The sequence below is a fragment of the Cervus elaphus genome, chromosome 15, assembly GCF_910594005.1.
Source record: "Cervus elaphus chromosome 15, mCerEla1.1, whole genome shotgun sequence".
NCBI lineage: Eukaryota > Metazoa > Chordata > Mammalia > Artiodactyla > Cervidae > Cervus > Cervus elaphus.
The window spans coordinates 19,705,067-19,717,606 of NC_057829.1; the positions used below are offsets into that span (position 1 = coordinate 19,705,067).

The following is a 12,540-nucleotide window of genomic DNA, read 5'->3' on the forward strand; positions in this document are numbered from 1 at the left end:
GCAACGGTAAAGAAGAGGCTGTGGTTGTTTACCTTAGAATAACAAATCCTAAAATTAGAAAAGACTGTTGAAGAGGGGGGAACCTTAATTTTGTAAACTTATTAGAAAAAAGGGGGAGGGTCAGAAAAGCAAGCATACATAATTGTCTTTAAAAGGATATATATCTTCCGAAGTGCAAAGTAAAGTTATATAAGATCTGGTTGATATTTGACCTGATGGTCTCAAAGCACATTAAGACTGCAGCAAGTAATAATTGCTTCCTCATTTAGATTAGACAATGAGTTCTCTCTGCAAGCTGCTCTCCTCTAAATAGATTGTCGAGAGTAATTGAAACAAGTTATACTGGGAAGTGGAGTGACCGATTCCTCAAAGTGTGAGAGCAGAGCTATGGTAACCTCTTAAGCCTGGCCTTCATCCTGTTCCTATTTAGGGAATCCGCAGGGCAGCCCGCGAGAGAGTGCAGTCTGCAGCTCGCCAGCTTTATTGTTTAGACTTGAAGGGAAGGTCATATGCCCTCTTTGACAGAGAGGTTTATGGTCTCTCTCTAATTAGCAGCACCCTCCACCAGACAGACTGTTGGCCACATTCCAAGAGCGGGGTTTGGTAGCAGCCACTGATGAAGGAGAAAACAAGGTTATTTACCCTGTGACTGTAATTCTTGGCACAAGTACTCTCTTTAAACTCAGACACGTTTTCCTTTGTTCCAACTTGCCTTTGGAATTCTGAGTAGGACGTGAAGGGAGGAAAATGCGACTCTATATCAATATTTAGTAGTGTAAGCAACCCGTATGTTGGCCTCGAATACTTTTTACTATTCTAGGGCTGCACGGTTCAACATCAATTACCATCCCTCCCCCCAAAAAAGGCAACATATTCAGAGCGCTGCTAGTAAACGTAAATGCTTGAGCACATGCCCACACACAACCTCAGAAAAGGAAGTTAATTTGCAACATCTATAAAATAACGACAGTTTTACATTAGGACACTTAAGAAATCCCAGAGGTAAAGTGTGATTGGGTTTTGCTCTCACTGGAGTGTTAAAAAAGAGTCCCGGGATTATATCTGGCTCGTTCTGTTCTGCCGGTTCCGACGGACGGTGGGTTAAGCTGATAGAAATGCTTTTTGGTTGATTTAAACCAGATGCTGCTACTATTTTTGTCCGGTTTGCAGGCGTTGCAGCACTGCAGAAGGCAACACTGCCCCCCTCGGCCGTCCGCCAACTGAGGGCGCAGGAGCCTAGTCTCCACCAGCTTTACCAGCGGCCATAAAAACCTTTTAAGTCCCCCTTATTATTCCAGGCACATTCCAAGGGGGTTGAGTCACAGGGTTCACTTGGCTTTTCTCCTGCTCTGAACTGCTTGTACCAGGTGGAATACGACATCCAACTTCAGGAAAAAAATCCATAACCGGTCAAAGAGCGCTTTAGGGCAACCCCCAAATGCAAGCCTACTGTAACTTCTTCCGCACCTGGCGTCCCATGGCCAGACCAGGATCGCGTGGTCAATACATCAGGGTTTTTCTTTGGGGAATCCCATGGTGCTGCTGCTAAGTCGCTTCAGTCGTGTCCGACTCTGTGCGACCCCATAGACAGCAGCCCACCAAGCTCCTCTGTCCCGGATTCTCCGGGCAAGAATACTGGAGTGGGCTGCCATTTCCTTCTCCAATGCATGCATGCATGCAAAGTCGCTTCAGTCGTGTGGGAATCTGTGCGACCCTATGGACAGCAGCCCAGCAGGCTCCTCTGTCCACGGGGGGAATCCCATAGAGCTGCTCTATTTTCCCTGCGGGTTTGAGAAGCTCCGAAGGCTCCGCGGCCGAGGGGCAGGGGCTGGGTTGTAAACTTTTCCTTTTGGCAGTACTTTTTGGGAGAGTTTGGAGGCCTAGGCGGGGAGCCCAGGGGGCTGAGGTTCCGCCGGCTTTTAAGTCAGCTCCGAGGGAAAACTCCCAGCCCCTCCCACGCGTCCGCCCAGACTCGCCGGCCGCCAGGCCTGAGCGGCCCGCCCGCGGTGGGCGAGTGCGCACATCTGGCCGCCCAGAAGCCACATCTGGAACGTTAACTCCCGCACCCAGGTGTTCAAGGAGCTGGGGTAGTGCAAAAGCCCAAAGGGCGGGGCTACCGCGGCTGCAGCTCCTCCCCGTAGCCCAGACAACTGGGGTCCAGACTCGGGAGACGCCCCCGGCGGGGGAGAGCAGGGCGGGCCGCGGAGGTGGAGTTTGGTGGGGCGGCTACGGCCGCAGGCTGGGCTCACGCTCCTGGAGCCACGCGGAGGGGCTGGGGGAGGGGTGCTGGTACGACGAAGGCAGGTGGGAGCTGGGACGCGGAGAATGGCCAGTGCGCGGGGAGGCGGGGGGAGAATTGCTGGGGCCGCGCCAGTGCCTCGCCCCGCCCCGTCACGGGGTCCGCCCCTCTGCGTGGGATTTTACAACCCAAGTCCCCAGGAGGCGGTGGAGGAGGGAGGGGCCGGCGGGCGCGTTTCCTGGGGGGAGGGGCGCGCTGACTGTGCCGGGGACTGAGGGCGGGGCTCCCCCTCCTTCTCGCCTCGGGTCCAACACTAAGACACAGGCGTTTTCTCCTGCGGAGCGACTAGCCTCTACCTCCCCTGCACTGTCCCGGGACGGAGAGAGGCGTCCCCGCCCAAGAGGCTAGCCAGGGAGATTGCTCCTCTTCCCCTCCCCCCTCACCCACCCCTAACTAGGCGAGGGAGGAGCTACACGTCCCTCTATAGAGTTTTTTCCAAAAGCAGAGCTTGGGACTAGGCCGCTGCCTGCCGGCGGCTGAGCCCCTCTTGCGTTTGTTTGCGCGCAGGAGTTTTGACGTCTCGCTAAGCAACGGTGTTTGCCAAGGAGTCCGGGCTGTTTCAGAGAGCTTGCGTCTGTTGGATGCTCCAGTTTGAACAAATCGTTTCCATTCGATTTATTTAACCAAGGCGAGGGCAGGCTGTTCTTTTTTTTTTTCAATTGTCCTTCATCCAGGTTGTCCTTACATTTTGATCTAAGGGTGTCATAACACCCTAGGCCGTTGCGTAAATGTTTTGTGACAATTTTTAAAACCAGAGGAGGAAATATCCTAAAGGGGGGAGGGGGGGGAATCACGACCTACAGGAAAATGATGTTTAAAAATGTTGGTCCTTTTCCATCTGTCATCCTCAGTCATCACATAGCCTCTGCCAAAATAATATGTCCATTCGCAGCCTTCAACCTGAGGCGAATCTCCCCCAACTTGGAGCAAAGAACGAAAACAGGCCTACTGGTCACCAGCTGAAACTGAGTCAGCTCTAGCGTTTCCTTTCCCAAGAATTGCTGACTGAAAATAAACAAAAGCATACAAAATATTAAGTGCTCAGGGTACAGTGCTCTCCCATTGCTTTGTGGCAAGTTACTCTACCTCAGGGGCTTCCCTGATGGCTCAGCCGGTAACGAATCATGTAACACAGGAGACAGGGGTTCAATCCTTGTGTGGGGAAGATAGCCGAGAGGAGGAAATGGCAACCCACCCCAATATTCCTACTTGAAGAATCCGGGCTACAGTCCATAGGGTCGCAAAGAGTCGGACACAACTAAAGTGACTTAATACCCATGCACACTACCTCTTGGTGCCTGGTGCCTCAGTTTCCCCATTCCTAAAATGTCACCTGTACGTATAGTATAGAGGTGGTGTAAAAGATTTAGGATTAATGAGATAGTGCAAATCAAGTGCTTAAAGCGCAATGCACAGGAAAAAACTCGATCGTAACTGTCATCATTGTTAATGAAAACAGGCTCTGTTTATCAGTAAAGTAAGAGTTAGGCAATGGCGGTTGGCTCGCTCCTTTAGTTAGTTTTTCCACAACCTGCAAAAAAGGCAGATTTTTCTTTCTCTGACCGTGACTGACCTGACTTTTCAGCAGAGGACGGAACTGGAACAGAAGGTGACCATGATTCTGACTGGATGAGAGACGTGTGCCCCCTTGTGGGCCTCCTGTTATGTTCCCAGGGACGTCCCCCGAGAGAGGAGGAGGATGGTGGCCCTTGTGGTCAGGGCTGTAATCCCACTTTCCCTCAAAATGTCTCCCATGCAGTTTTCTGTCATCAACTTCCTTGAGAAATATTTTCCGAATAATAATGCAGCTCTCCTCCCTTCTCGCCCTAGATTCCTCTCCCTCACACTCCACATCCGTCTGTCAGCCACTCCTGTCAGCCCTAATTTATAGATGTGGATACATCACAAACCCCATACCTTCTTACTACCTCCTACACTAGCAACAGTCCAGATATTATTTCTTGGCAAACCTACGGCAATAAGCTCCTAATTACTCTCCCCACTTCCACTGCTTCACTCTACATTTCATTTTTCACACAGGAGCCAATGCTTTTAAAGTAAAAATGAAATATGCTCACTCTCTTCCTGCTCAAAATCTTCTAATTGTCTCTCATCACACTTGGAATAAAACCACACACCTAGCCATGGCCCATATGATTTGGCTCTCATCTGATTCTCTTACCTCATCCTCTGTCACTTTCTTTTTGTTCATTCCCTCTCCAGTCACATCAGTCTTCTCACTGTTCCTCAAAAAATGTCAAACCAGCTTCTGCCTCAAGATCTTTGCATTTACTGTTTCCACTGTCTTCAACCCCAATTCTTAGCATGGCTTTGCTCCTTACCTCAATCAGGTGTCTGCTCAAATGTCACCTAAGAAAAGACCTTCTGATTATCCCGTGTAGTATAGATGCAACGTAGTCATAATTCTTCTCTAACCAGTTACCCTAGTTTATTTTCCTTCATATCTCTTTACTAAATCTCATAAATGTTTGCCTGTTTACTTGATTATTGTCTGTGTTATCTTTAGAGTGTATGATGCATGCAGATAGGGACTTGGTTGATGCTGTTCCTAATACAGTCAGATAATCTCCAATCTAAAACAGTATGTCTTATAAAAGGCACCTAATAAAACACTTGTTAAATGGATGAGTAAAGAGTCTCATACCTGGGACAGCAGGGAGGTAATCAAGTGTCCCTCAATTAGTAGAAGCCTAAAAAAGTTTCATGCTTCTCTACCTTCATGGCTTTATTCCTCACTGGCTGCTGATCCAGGATGAAACCTAACTAAGCAAACTTTAAACCTATATGCATATAAATATGTGAATCAAACTATACTCACCCAGCAGAGGAGGGATGGAGAGAGAGAAAAAAAACCAATGTAAGTATTGTGGTTAATTCTGTTTACCATTGAACTCAGCAAGTGCATTTACTGAAATAAACATGAGATGGAAGACATGAATCTGTACTCTCAGTTCCTCTGTGCTCTTCATCATATGATCAGTGTGCTGTGCTAGATATTTAACGGCTTCCCTGATAGCTCAGTTGGTAAAGAATCCACCTGCAATGCAGGAGACCCCTGTTCGATTCCTGGATCCAGAAGATTCACTGGAGAAGGGATAGGCTACCCACTCCAGTATTCTTGGGCTTCCCCTATGGCTCAGCTGGTAAAGAATCTGCCTGTAATACAGGAGACCTGGGTTCAATCCCTGGGTTGGGAAGATCCTCTGGAGAAGGGAAAGGCTACTCACTCCAGTATTCTGGCCTGGAGAATTCCATGGACTGTATAGTCCATGTCGCGAAGAGGTGGACACTACTGAACCACTTTCACTTTTTAGATATTTAAAGATAAGCTGATTGTCTGAACTGCATGGCCCTCAAATGCAAGCCAGTTGGGAAAAGAGTTTGAATTTACCACAGTAGTGTATGGCCTTGGGCAAATCACTCACCCTTTTGGTGCCTCAGTGTTCTCATCTGTGAAAAGGGCCAGTGATACTGCCTCCTGAATAGGATTGTAATAGGAATTAAATAAATAATATTTGTAAATTCTTAGAGCAGTGCTTGGATTATAGTTAGCTGTATAAGAATATTTTTTTAAGAAAACATGTCAAATGTTTGTACTTGATTTTCTCATTTCTCAATAGCTTTATAATATAAGATATCACTCTACTCTGATTAGTACTAGAATTTTCATTATGGTTTTAGGCCAGTAATTTTCATTTTAGCACCAAGCTAAATGAAGCTAAATTTTACAGCCATTTCTACTCTAGCATTTATGCTTAGCTATAAATTCCAATTAGGCCTAAATATCCCAAACTTTGCAAAAAAAAAATTGTACCTTCAGGGGGTCACTCATTCTATTATAGTTGAATAAAAGATGTTCCTTACTTTTTAGTTTTTTAAGCTTTTCTTGTCCAGCTTTTCTATAACATAATATTGTTATTTGGGAATTGATGGTCAGTCAATTCTACGGAAGAACAAATACCAGTGCTTTTCCTAAATGTGTGTGCCAAGTCATCCTTGAACCAGAGAAACTGGGCCAGATAATCTCGAGAAGGCTTTTTAGCTCTATTTTTCTGTGGTTTTCATGAAAATATCTCAGAAATGAGAGGCTTAGGACTTAGCACTATGTTAACTGTGCCTGGTTGCTTTGTGAATCATGGACAACAGAGACGGTTTAAACTCTACTGTATTGTTTGGAACAGACTAGATTCATATTCAGATTCAACAAGAACAAAATCTGTTTGAATTGAAGACAGTACGTCAATATCTTTTCAGGCTCAACACTTACCAGTGTTTCCAAGGCCTCATTCACACATATCTGCATCAAGACCTCTTAAGAAAGAACTGGGGACTTCCCTGGTGGTCCAGTGGCTAAGACTCAACACTCCCAATGCAGGGGGCCCAGGTTTCATCCCTCATCAGGAAACTTTATCCTACATGCTGCAACTGAAGTTCGAATGCTACAACTAAAAAAAAAATTACATATATATATAATATATAATTACACATATATGAATATATCCTGCATGTTGCAAGGAAGACTGAAGATCATGAGTATCATAACTAAGACCAGGAACAGTCAAACAAATAAGTAAATATTATTTTTTAAAAGGATGGACTGGAAACCCCTCCTGCCAATGTTTGTTAAAATCTCCTTGAGATTACATATGATAAACTTGCCTCCTATAATCTATACCTTAGTTATAGTGAAGTGAAGTGAAGTCGCTCAGTCGTGTACGACTCTTTGCGACCCCATGGACTATAGCCTACCAGCCTCCTCGGTTCATGGGATTTTCCAGGCAAGGGTACTGGAGTGGGTTGCCATTTCATTCATATATTCATTCCTTCAATAAATAGTGAGTGAAGGCTTAATATATACTAGGAATTGTGCTAGGGCTGGCCACTTGATTATCCAAGTTAGAAATCTAGGAGTTAACTTAAATACACTCCTGACCCTTGCTCCCAGCATATTAGATCAGTCACCAAACTTGTGTCAATACTACCCTCTAAATATCTCTTGAATTTTTGTTCACCTCTCCACTCATTTCCCTTGTCATGATGTTGGTAAAGCCCGGCTAAGCCCAGCTACTGTAGAAAGCAGAGCATGAGGTATTTTAGCGAGGAGGGACCAGCCCTGCATGGAGGAGTGAGGGGGAAGAAGGGCCGAGGCAAGGGAAGTTGTGACTTGGTGAGATGCACTGTATTACCACACTGGTTACTGTTGTATAATGACACCACCAAAAATAACTCAGCAGGCATAGGACTTCTCAGAGAGAGAGAGAGAGAGAGAGAGAGAGGAAGGGAGTGTACCTGCTGCCATGTCTCCTGGCTCCATTTGCCCTTAGTGAATGTTTACTTCTCAGAGAACTAACTGCCCCCCAATTTCTGGGCTGTATCATCTGACCACGTGGTGACTTGTAGGAGGGCAGATCCCACGCCCAAGTTGTGATACTTCATCCAGTTTCAAAAGTAGAGCAGCAGCTTGGCACAGATGAGGCTCTTATCAGACAGAGAGAAGAGACAAAGGATTTGAGAAGAAACACAAGGTTTAAGTCTTAATATAAGCGAAGACTTCAGCATTTTTACTTTAAATTCTTGTAACTGCCCACTGAGTAGACTTTGCACCTGTCACTTCTTCCCTTCTAATTCTTTCTTCATGCAGTACCTAGACTCATCTTCCAGATTCAAATCTTTCATCAGCTCTCCCCAGTTTATACCATGGCATGTCAGATTCCACTGTATCCCCTGGCCTGCTTATCGGTCTTCTTATTAAAGACAATTTTACCAAAAGAATCAGTAAGTCCTCTCAAGCTTTCATTAGCATTTATTGGGTTTTTTTTTTCTGACTCAAAAATTAAAACGCTGATTTTGGAAAATAATAAGAGTCTTAAAAAGGAAATAAAAATCAATTACCTTTAAGGAGAAAACTTCTGTTAACATTTTGGAGTACTGTCTGGCCATGTTTTATCTTTGCATATATATGCATTTTTTACATTCTCAGGCATATATTAAATAAAGTTATACTTCAAAAAATACTACATTGAAGTTTATATTCAACCAAAAATATGTCAAGACCTCTCAAATTGTTCAACTTTACTGCAATTTTTCATTTCTTTATTTTATTGTCCTGTTACTTAAGTATTACTTTGGCCACCTCATGCGAAGAGTTGACTCATTAGAAAAGGCCCTAATGCTGGGAAGGATTGGGGGCAGGAGGAGAAGGGGATGACAGAGGATGAGATGGCTGCATGGCATCACCAACTCGATGAACATCAGTTTGAGTAAACTCCGGGAGTTGGTGATGGACAGGGAGGCCTGCCGTGCTGCGATTAATGGGGTCTCAAAGAGTCGGACACGACTGAGCGACTGAACTGAACTGAACTACTTAAGTATGCTTTGAAAATGTATGTTTACATTTCAGAAATAGAGCACATTAAAAAAGCTCTCTGGTGGAAATAAACTCTCTGTAAACATACCTTCTTTTCAATATATTTTCCTGCTTTGTTTTGAATAAAATAGCTTAATAAACAATAAATAGATTAATCTAAAAATCATAATGTAACTATTAACATTTGTTCTGCTACACTGGGAAAGATAATTTAAGGCAATTATAATATGCTGCTTTCCATATCATGGCCTAAAACTTTATACAAAATTTGCCCTGTATTAAGGACTTAACATCATGAGAAACGCTGGGCTGGAAGAAGAACAAGCTGGAATCAAGATTGCTGGGAGAAATATCAATAACCTCAGATATGCAAATGACACCACCATTATGGCAGAAAGCGAAGAGGAACTAAAAAGCCTCTTGATGAAAGTGAAAGAGGAGAGTGAAAAAGTTGGCTTAAAGCTCAACATTCAGAAAACTAAGATCATGGCATCTGGTCCCATCACTTCATGGGAAATAGATGGGGAGTCAGTGGAAACTGTCAGACTTTATTTTTTGGGCCTCCAAAATCACTGCAGGTGGTGATTGCAGCCATGAAATTAAAAGATGCTTACTCCTTGAAATTAAAAGACGCTTACTCTTTGGAAGGAAAGTTATGACCAACCTAGACAGCATATTAAAAAACAGAGACATTACTTTGCCAAACAAAGGTCTGTCTAGTCAAGGCTATGGTTTTTCCAGTGGTCATGTGAGAGTTTCCATATGGATGTGAAAGTTGGACTGCGAAGAAAGCTGAGCACTGAAAAATTGATGCTTTTGAACTGTGGTGTTGGAGAAGACTCTTGAGAGTCCCTTGGACTGCAAGGAGATCCAACCAGTCCCTCCTAAAGGAAATCAGTCCAGGGTGTTCATTGGAAGGACCGATGCTGAAGCTGAAATTCCAGTATCTTGGCCACCTCATGTGAAGAGTTGACTCATTAGAAAAGACCCTGATGCTGGGAGGGAGTGGGGGCAGGAGGAGAAGGGGATGACAGAGAATGAGATGGCTGGATGGCATCACCGACTCAATGGACATGGGTTTGAGTAAACTCCGGGAGTTGGTGATGGACAGAGAGGCCTGGCATGCTGCGATTCATGGGTTCGCAAAGAGTCGGACACGACTGAGCACTGAACTGAACTGAACTGAAGGACTTAACAAAAAATTATTTTATAATTCTGTTATGTGTGCTCATTCTCTCAGTCATGTCCAGCGCTTTGCGATCCCATGGACTGTAGCCCACCAGGCTCCTCTGTCCATGGGATTTTTCAGATAAGAATACTGGAACAGGTTGTCATTCCCACCTCCAGGGGATCTTCATGATCCAGGGATTGAACCTCTGTCTCCTGCTTGGCAGGTGAATTCTTTACCACTGAGTCACCTGTGAAGCCCTTTATGATTCTATAAATACCAAAATAACATTTTAACTTTTTTATCAATAAATTGGTATATTAGTATCACAAATTACTGTTTTTTCCTAACCTGTCAAGTATGGACTGTCCATAGCAGTTGATGAAAGTGCTGTGTATTTTTTTTAAAAATCATTGTCAAGCCTAGATTTTGAAAACAATAGCAGAGAAAGTTAATCTTTTTTTTTTTTTTTGAAAGTTAATCTTTAAAAATCATTAAGCTTTATTAAAACTGCATCAGCATATCCACACACACAAAAAGCTACTAAATAGTGAATGCTTGTGTAATTTAAGTTTTAAAAGTCTAAAGTTTAAGAAACTATGAAATCAAATTGAATCCATATTAGTATGAAAACCCTTGTATGAGGTCTATTAGAGCAACAGAAACAACACCATCCTAACTTTTCTAAAACTTATTTTAAGCCATCACTTCAACTAGATAAAGCTTTTAGAATGCAAGTAAAATCACACAAAAATGATCTTAGAAAAGTGCAGTTATAATTTTGAGTACTGGGACATTTAACTATTTAGTCTTTATTTAATGACTGAAGTCTTTGTTCATTGAGAACATATTAATATATTTATAAATGAAAGACATCTCTTGTCTAATGATTTGCTAGAGAACCACTCATGGTTCATTAGATAGCATTAGATTATTTTACTTCATTCAATTAGAAAAAAAATCTGTATGTTGGCCATGTTTCAATTCACACATGATATTATTTTCTTAAGCCTTCAATATAAGGGTATAAATTATAGAAAGCAAAGCATAATGTCAACTAATATTCCAATTATATTCAAATGACTCAAACTATAAGTAATCGTTTTTAAAATCTAAGTTTTCAAAAGTATATTAAACAAAGCATAATCTGATTCACATTAACTGCCAGCTCATTTATACTTAAGAATCAAGTTTTTTTAGTTGCAAAAGCAGATTAAAATTTTTCCCCTGCTCTTAGAAACAGAGTTATGATGTACATAATGAATCTAAGTCAGCATTCACAAAGGCTACCAGAAATTCTATCATCTTTCAGCCCAATGTCAGGTTAACCATAATTATGCAGAAACAATTCAAAATTAGAGTTTACAATGGAAATGTGAACAAGTCATAACTTAGATATCACCAATGTTGGGTTCTATCACACTGTTTCCCATCAAATACAACAGATGGCAATATACAACAGAGTTTCCAGAAAACTAAAGCTATCAGAGCTATAAATAAGCAATGTATTATATACTGGAACACAGCAAGGCCAAAGCATTAATGCTATTAAAAAGGGAATAGGATGTGAAACAAACGTCTCTAAAATATGAAACATAAGCAGATCACAAACCAAAACATGTCACTTTGCATTTATTTATAAATCTATGTTTTGATAATTATTTTTATAAAGAAAACATTTATTTCTACACTGTGTCAGGCAGTGATTTTTTTTTTCTGCCTCCCTGAATACGGTGCACTCTTCAAACCCTTTTCCTGGCTGGCATTATCACATCAAGATTTCTCCTTGCTGCCGCCTCCTTCTGCAGCTCCTGGCGCGGCTTGGTGCTGGTTCCCTGCGGACCTGGTACCGCCTTTGTGGAGCAGCTGCTGAGGAGACTCCAGCGCTCGCCATGGCGGATGAAAAGGGAGTCAAGACTGAGAACAACGATTGTATTAATTTGAAGGTGGTGGGACAGGATGGTTCTGTGGTGCAGTTTAAGATTAAGAGGCATACACCTCTCAGTAAACTAATGAAGGCCTATTGTGAAAGACAGGGTTTGTCAATGAGGCAGATCAGATTCCCATTTGTCAGGCAGCCAATCAGTGAGATAGACACACCTGCACAGTTGGAGGAGGAAGATGAAGATACAATTGATGTATTCCAGCAGCAGACAGGAGGTGTCTTCTAAAAAGGGAACCTGCTACTTTACTCCAGAACTCTGTTCCTCCAGACCAAGAAGACATTCTCAAATAGAAAACTACAATTTGGTTCCACCACATACTGACTACTACAGTATAGTTTCTCTATTCTTTCATTTTCCCCTTCCCCATTCCTTTATTGTACATAAAGTAACTGGTGTATGTGCACAAACATATTGCGTTTTTTAAAAAACTAAATTGCCAGTGGTATGTTTTGATCGACATCAAATGGGGAGGGGATGGGGAAAGTTACTGATTCTGTGAAAATACCCTCTTTTCTCCATTAGTGGCATGCTCATCAGCTCTTATTTTTATATTCCAGTAAGTTATTTTGCTCTCACTGTTTAACAAAAAAAATAACAACATAAAAATTCTTGCATACCTTGTTCAATTGGTGAATTTTAATGTTTTTTACTTATCATTGTAAAACCAAAGACAATTTTATATCTTTTTTGTATGTAGCTGTTACTCTTTTGTACTTTTTGTATATAGCTGTTACATGTA

At 42.6% G+C, this 12,540-nt stretch overlaps 1 protein-coding gene across 1 annotated transcript; it reads left to right on the plus strand.

The window, feature by feature from the left end:
* The first annotated feature begins 11,677 nt into the window (after window positions 1–11,677).
* On the plus strand, window positions 11,678–12,283 carry LOC122709226 (small ubiquitin-related modifier 2-like). Its single transcript, XM_043926414.1, has 2 exons — window positions 11,678–12,186; window positions 12,273–12,283. Exon 1 carries the CDS (start codon window positions 11,748–11,750, stop codon window positions 12,024–12,026), a length of 279 nt encoding a protein of 92 aa, XP_043782349.1. The 5' UTR covers window positions 11,678–11,747; the 3' UTR covers window positions 12,027–12,186; window positions 12,273–12,283.
* The last annotated feature ends 257 nt before the right edge of the window (window positions 12,284–12,540 follow it).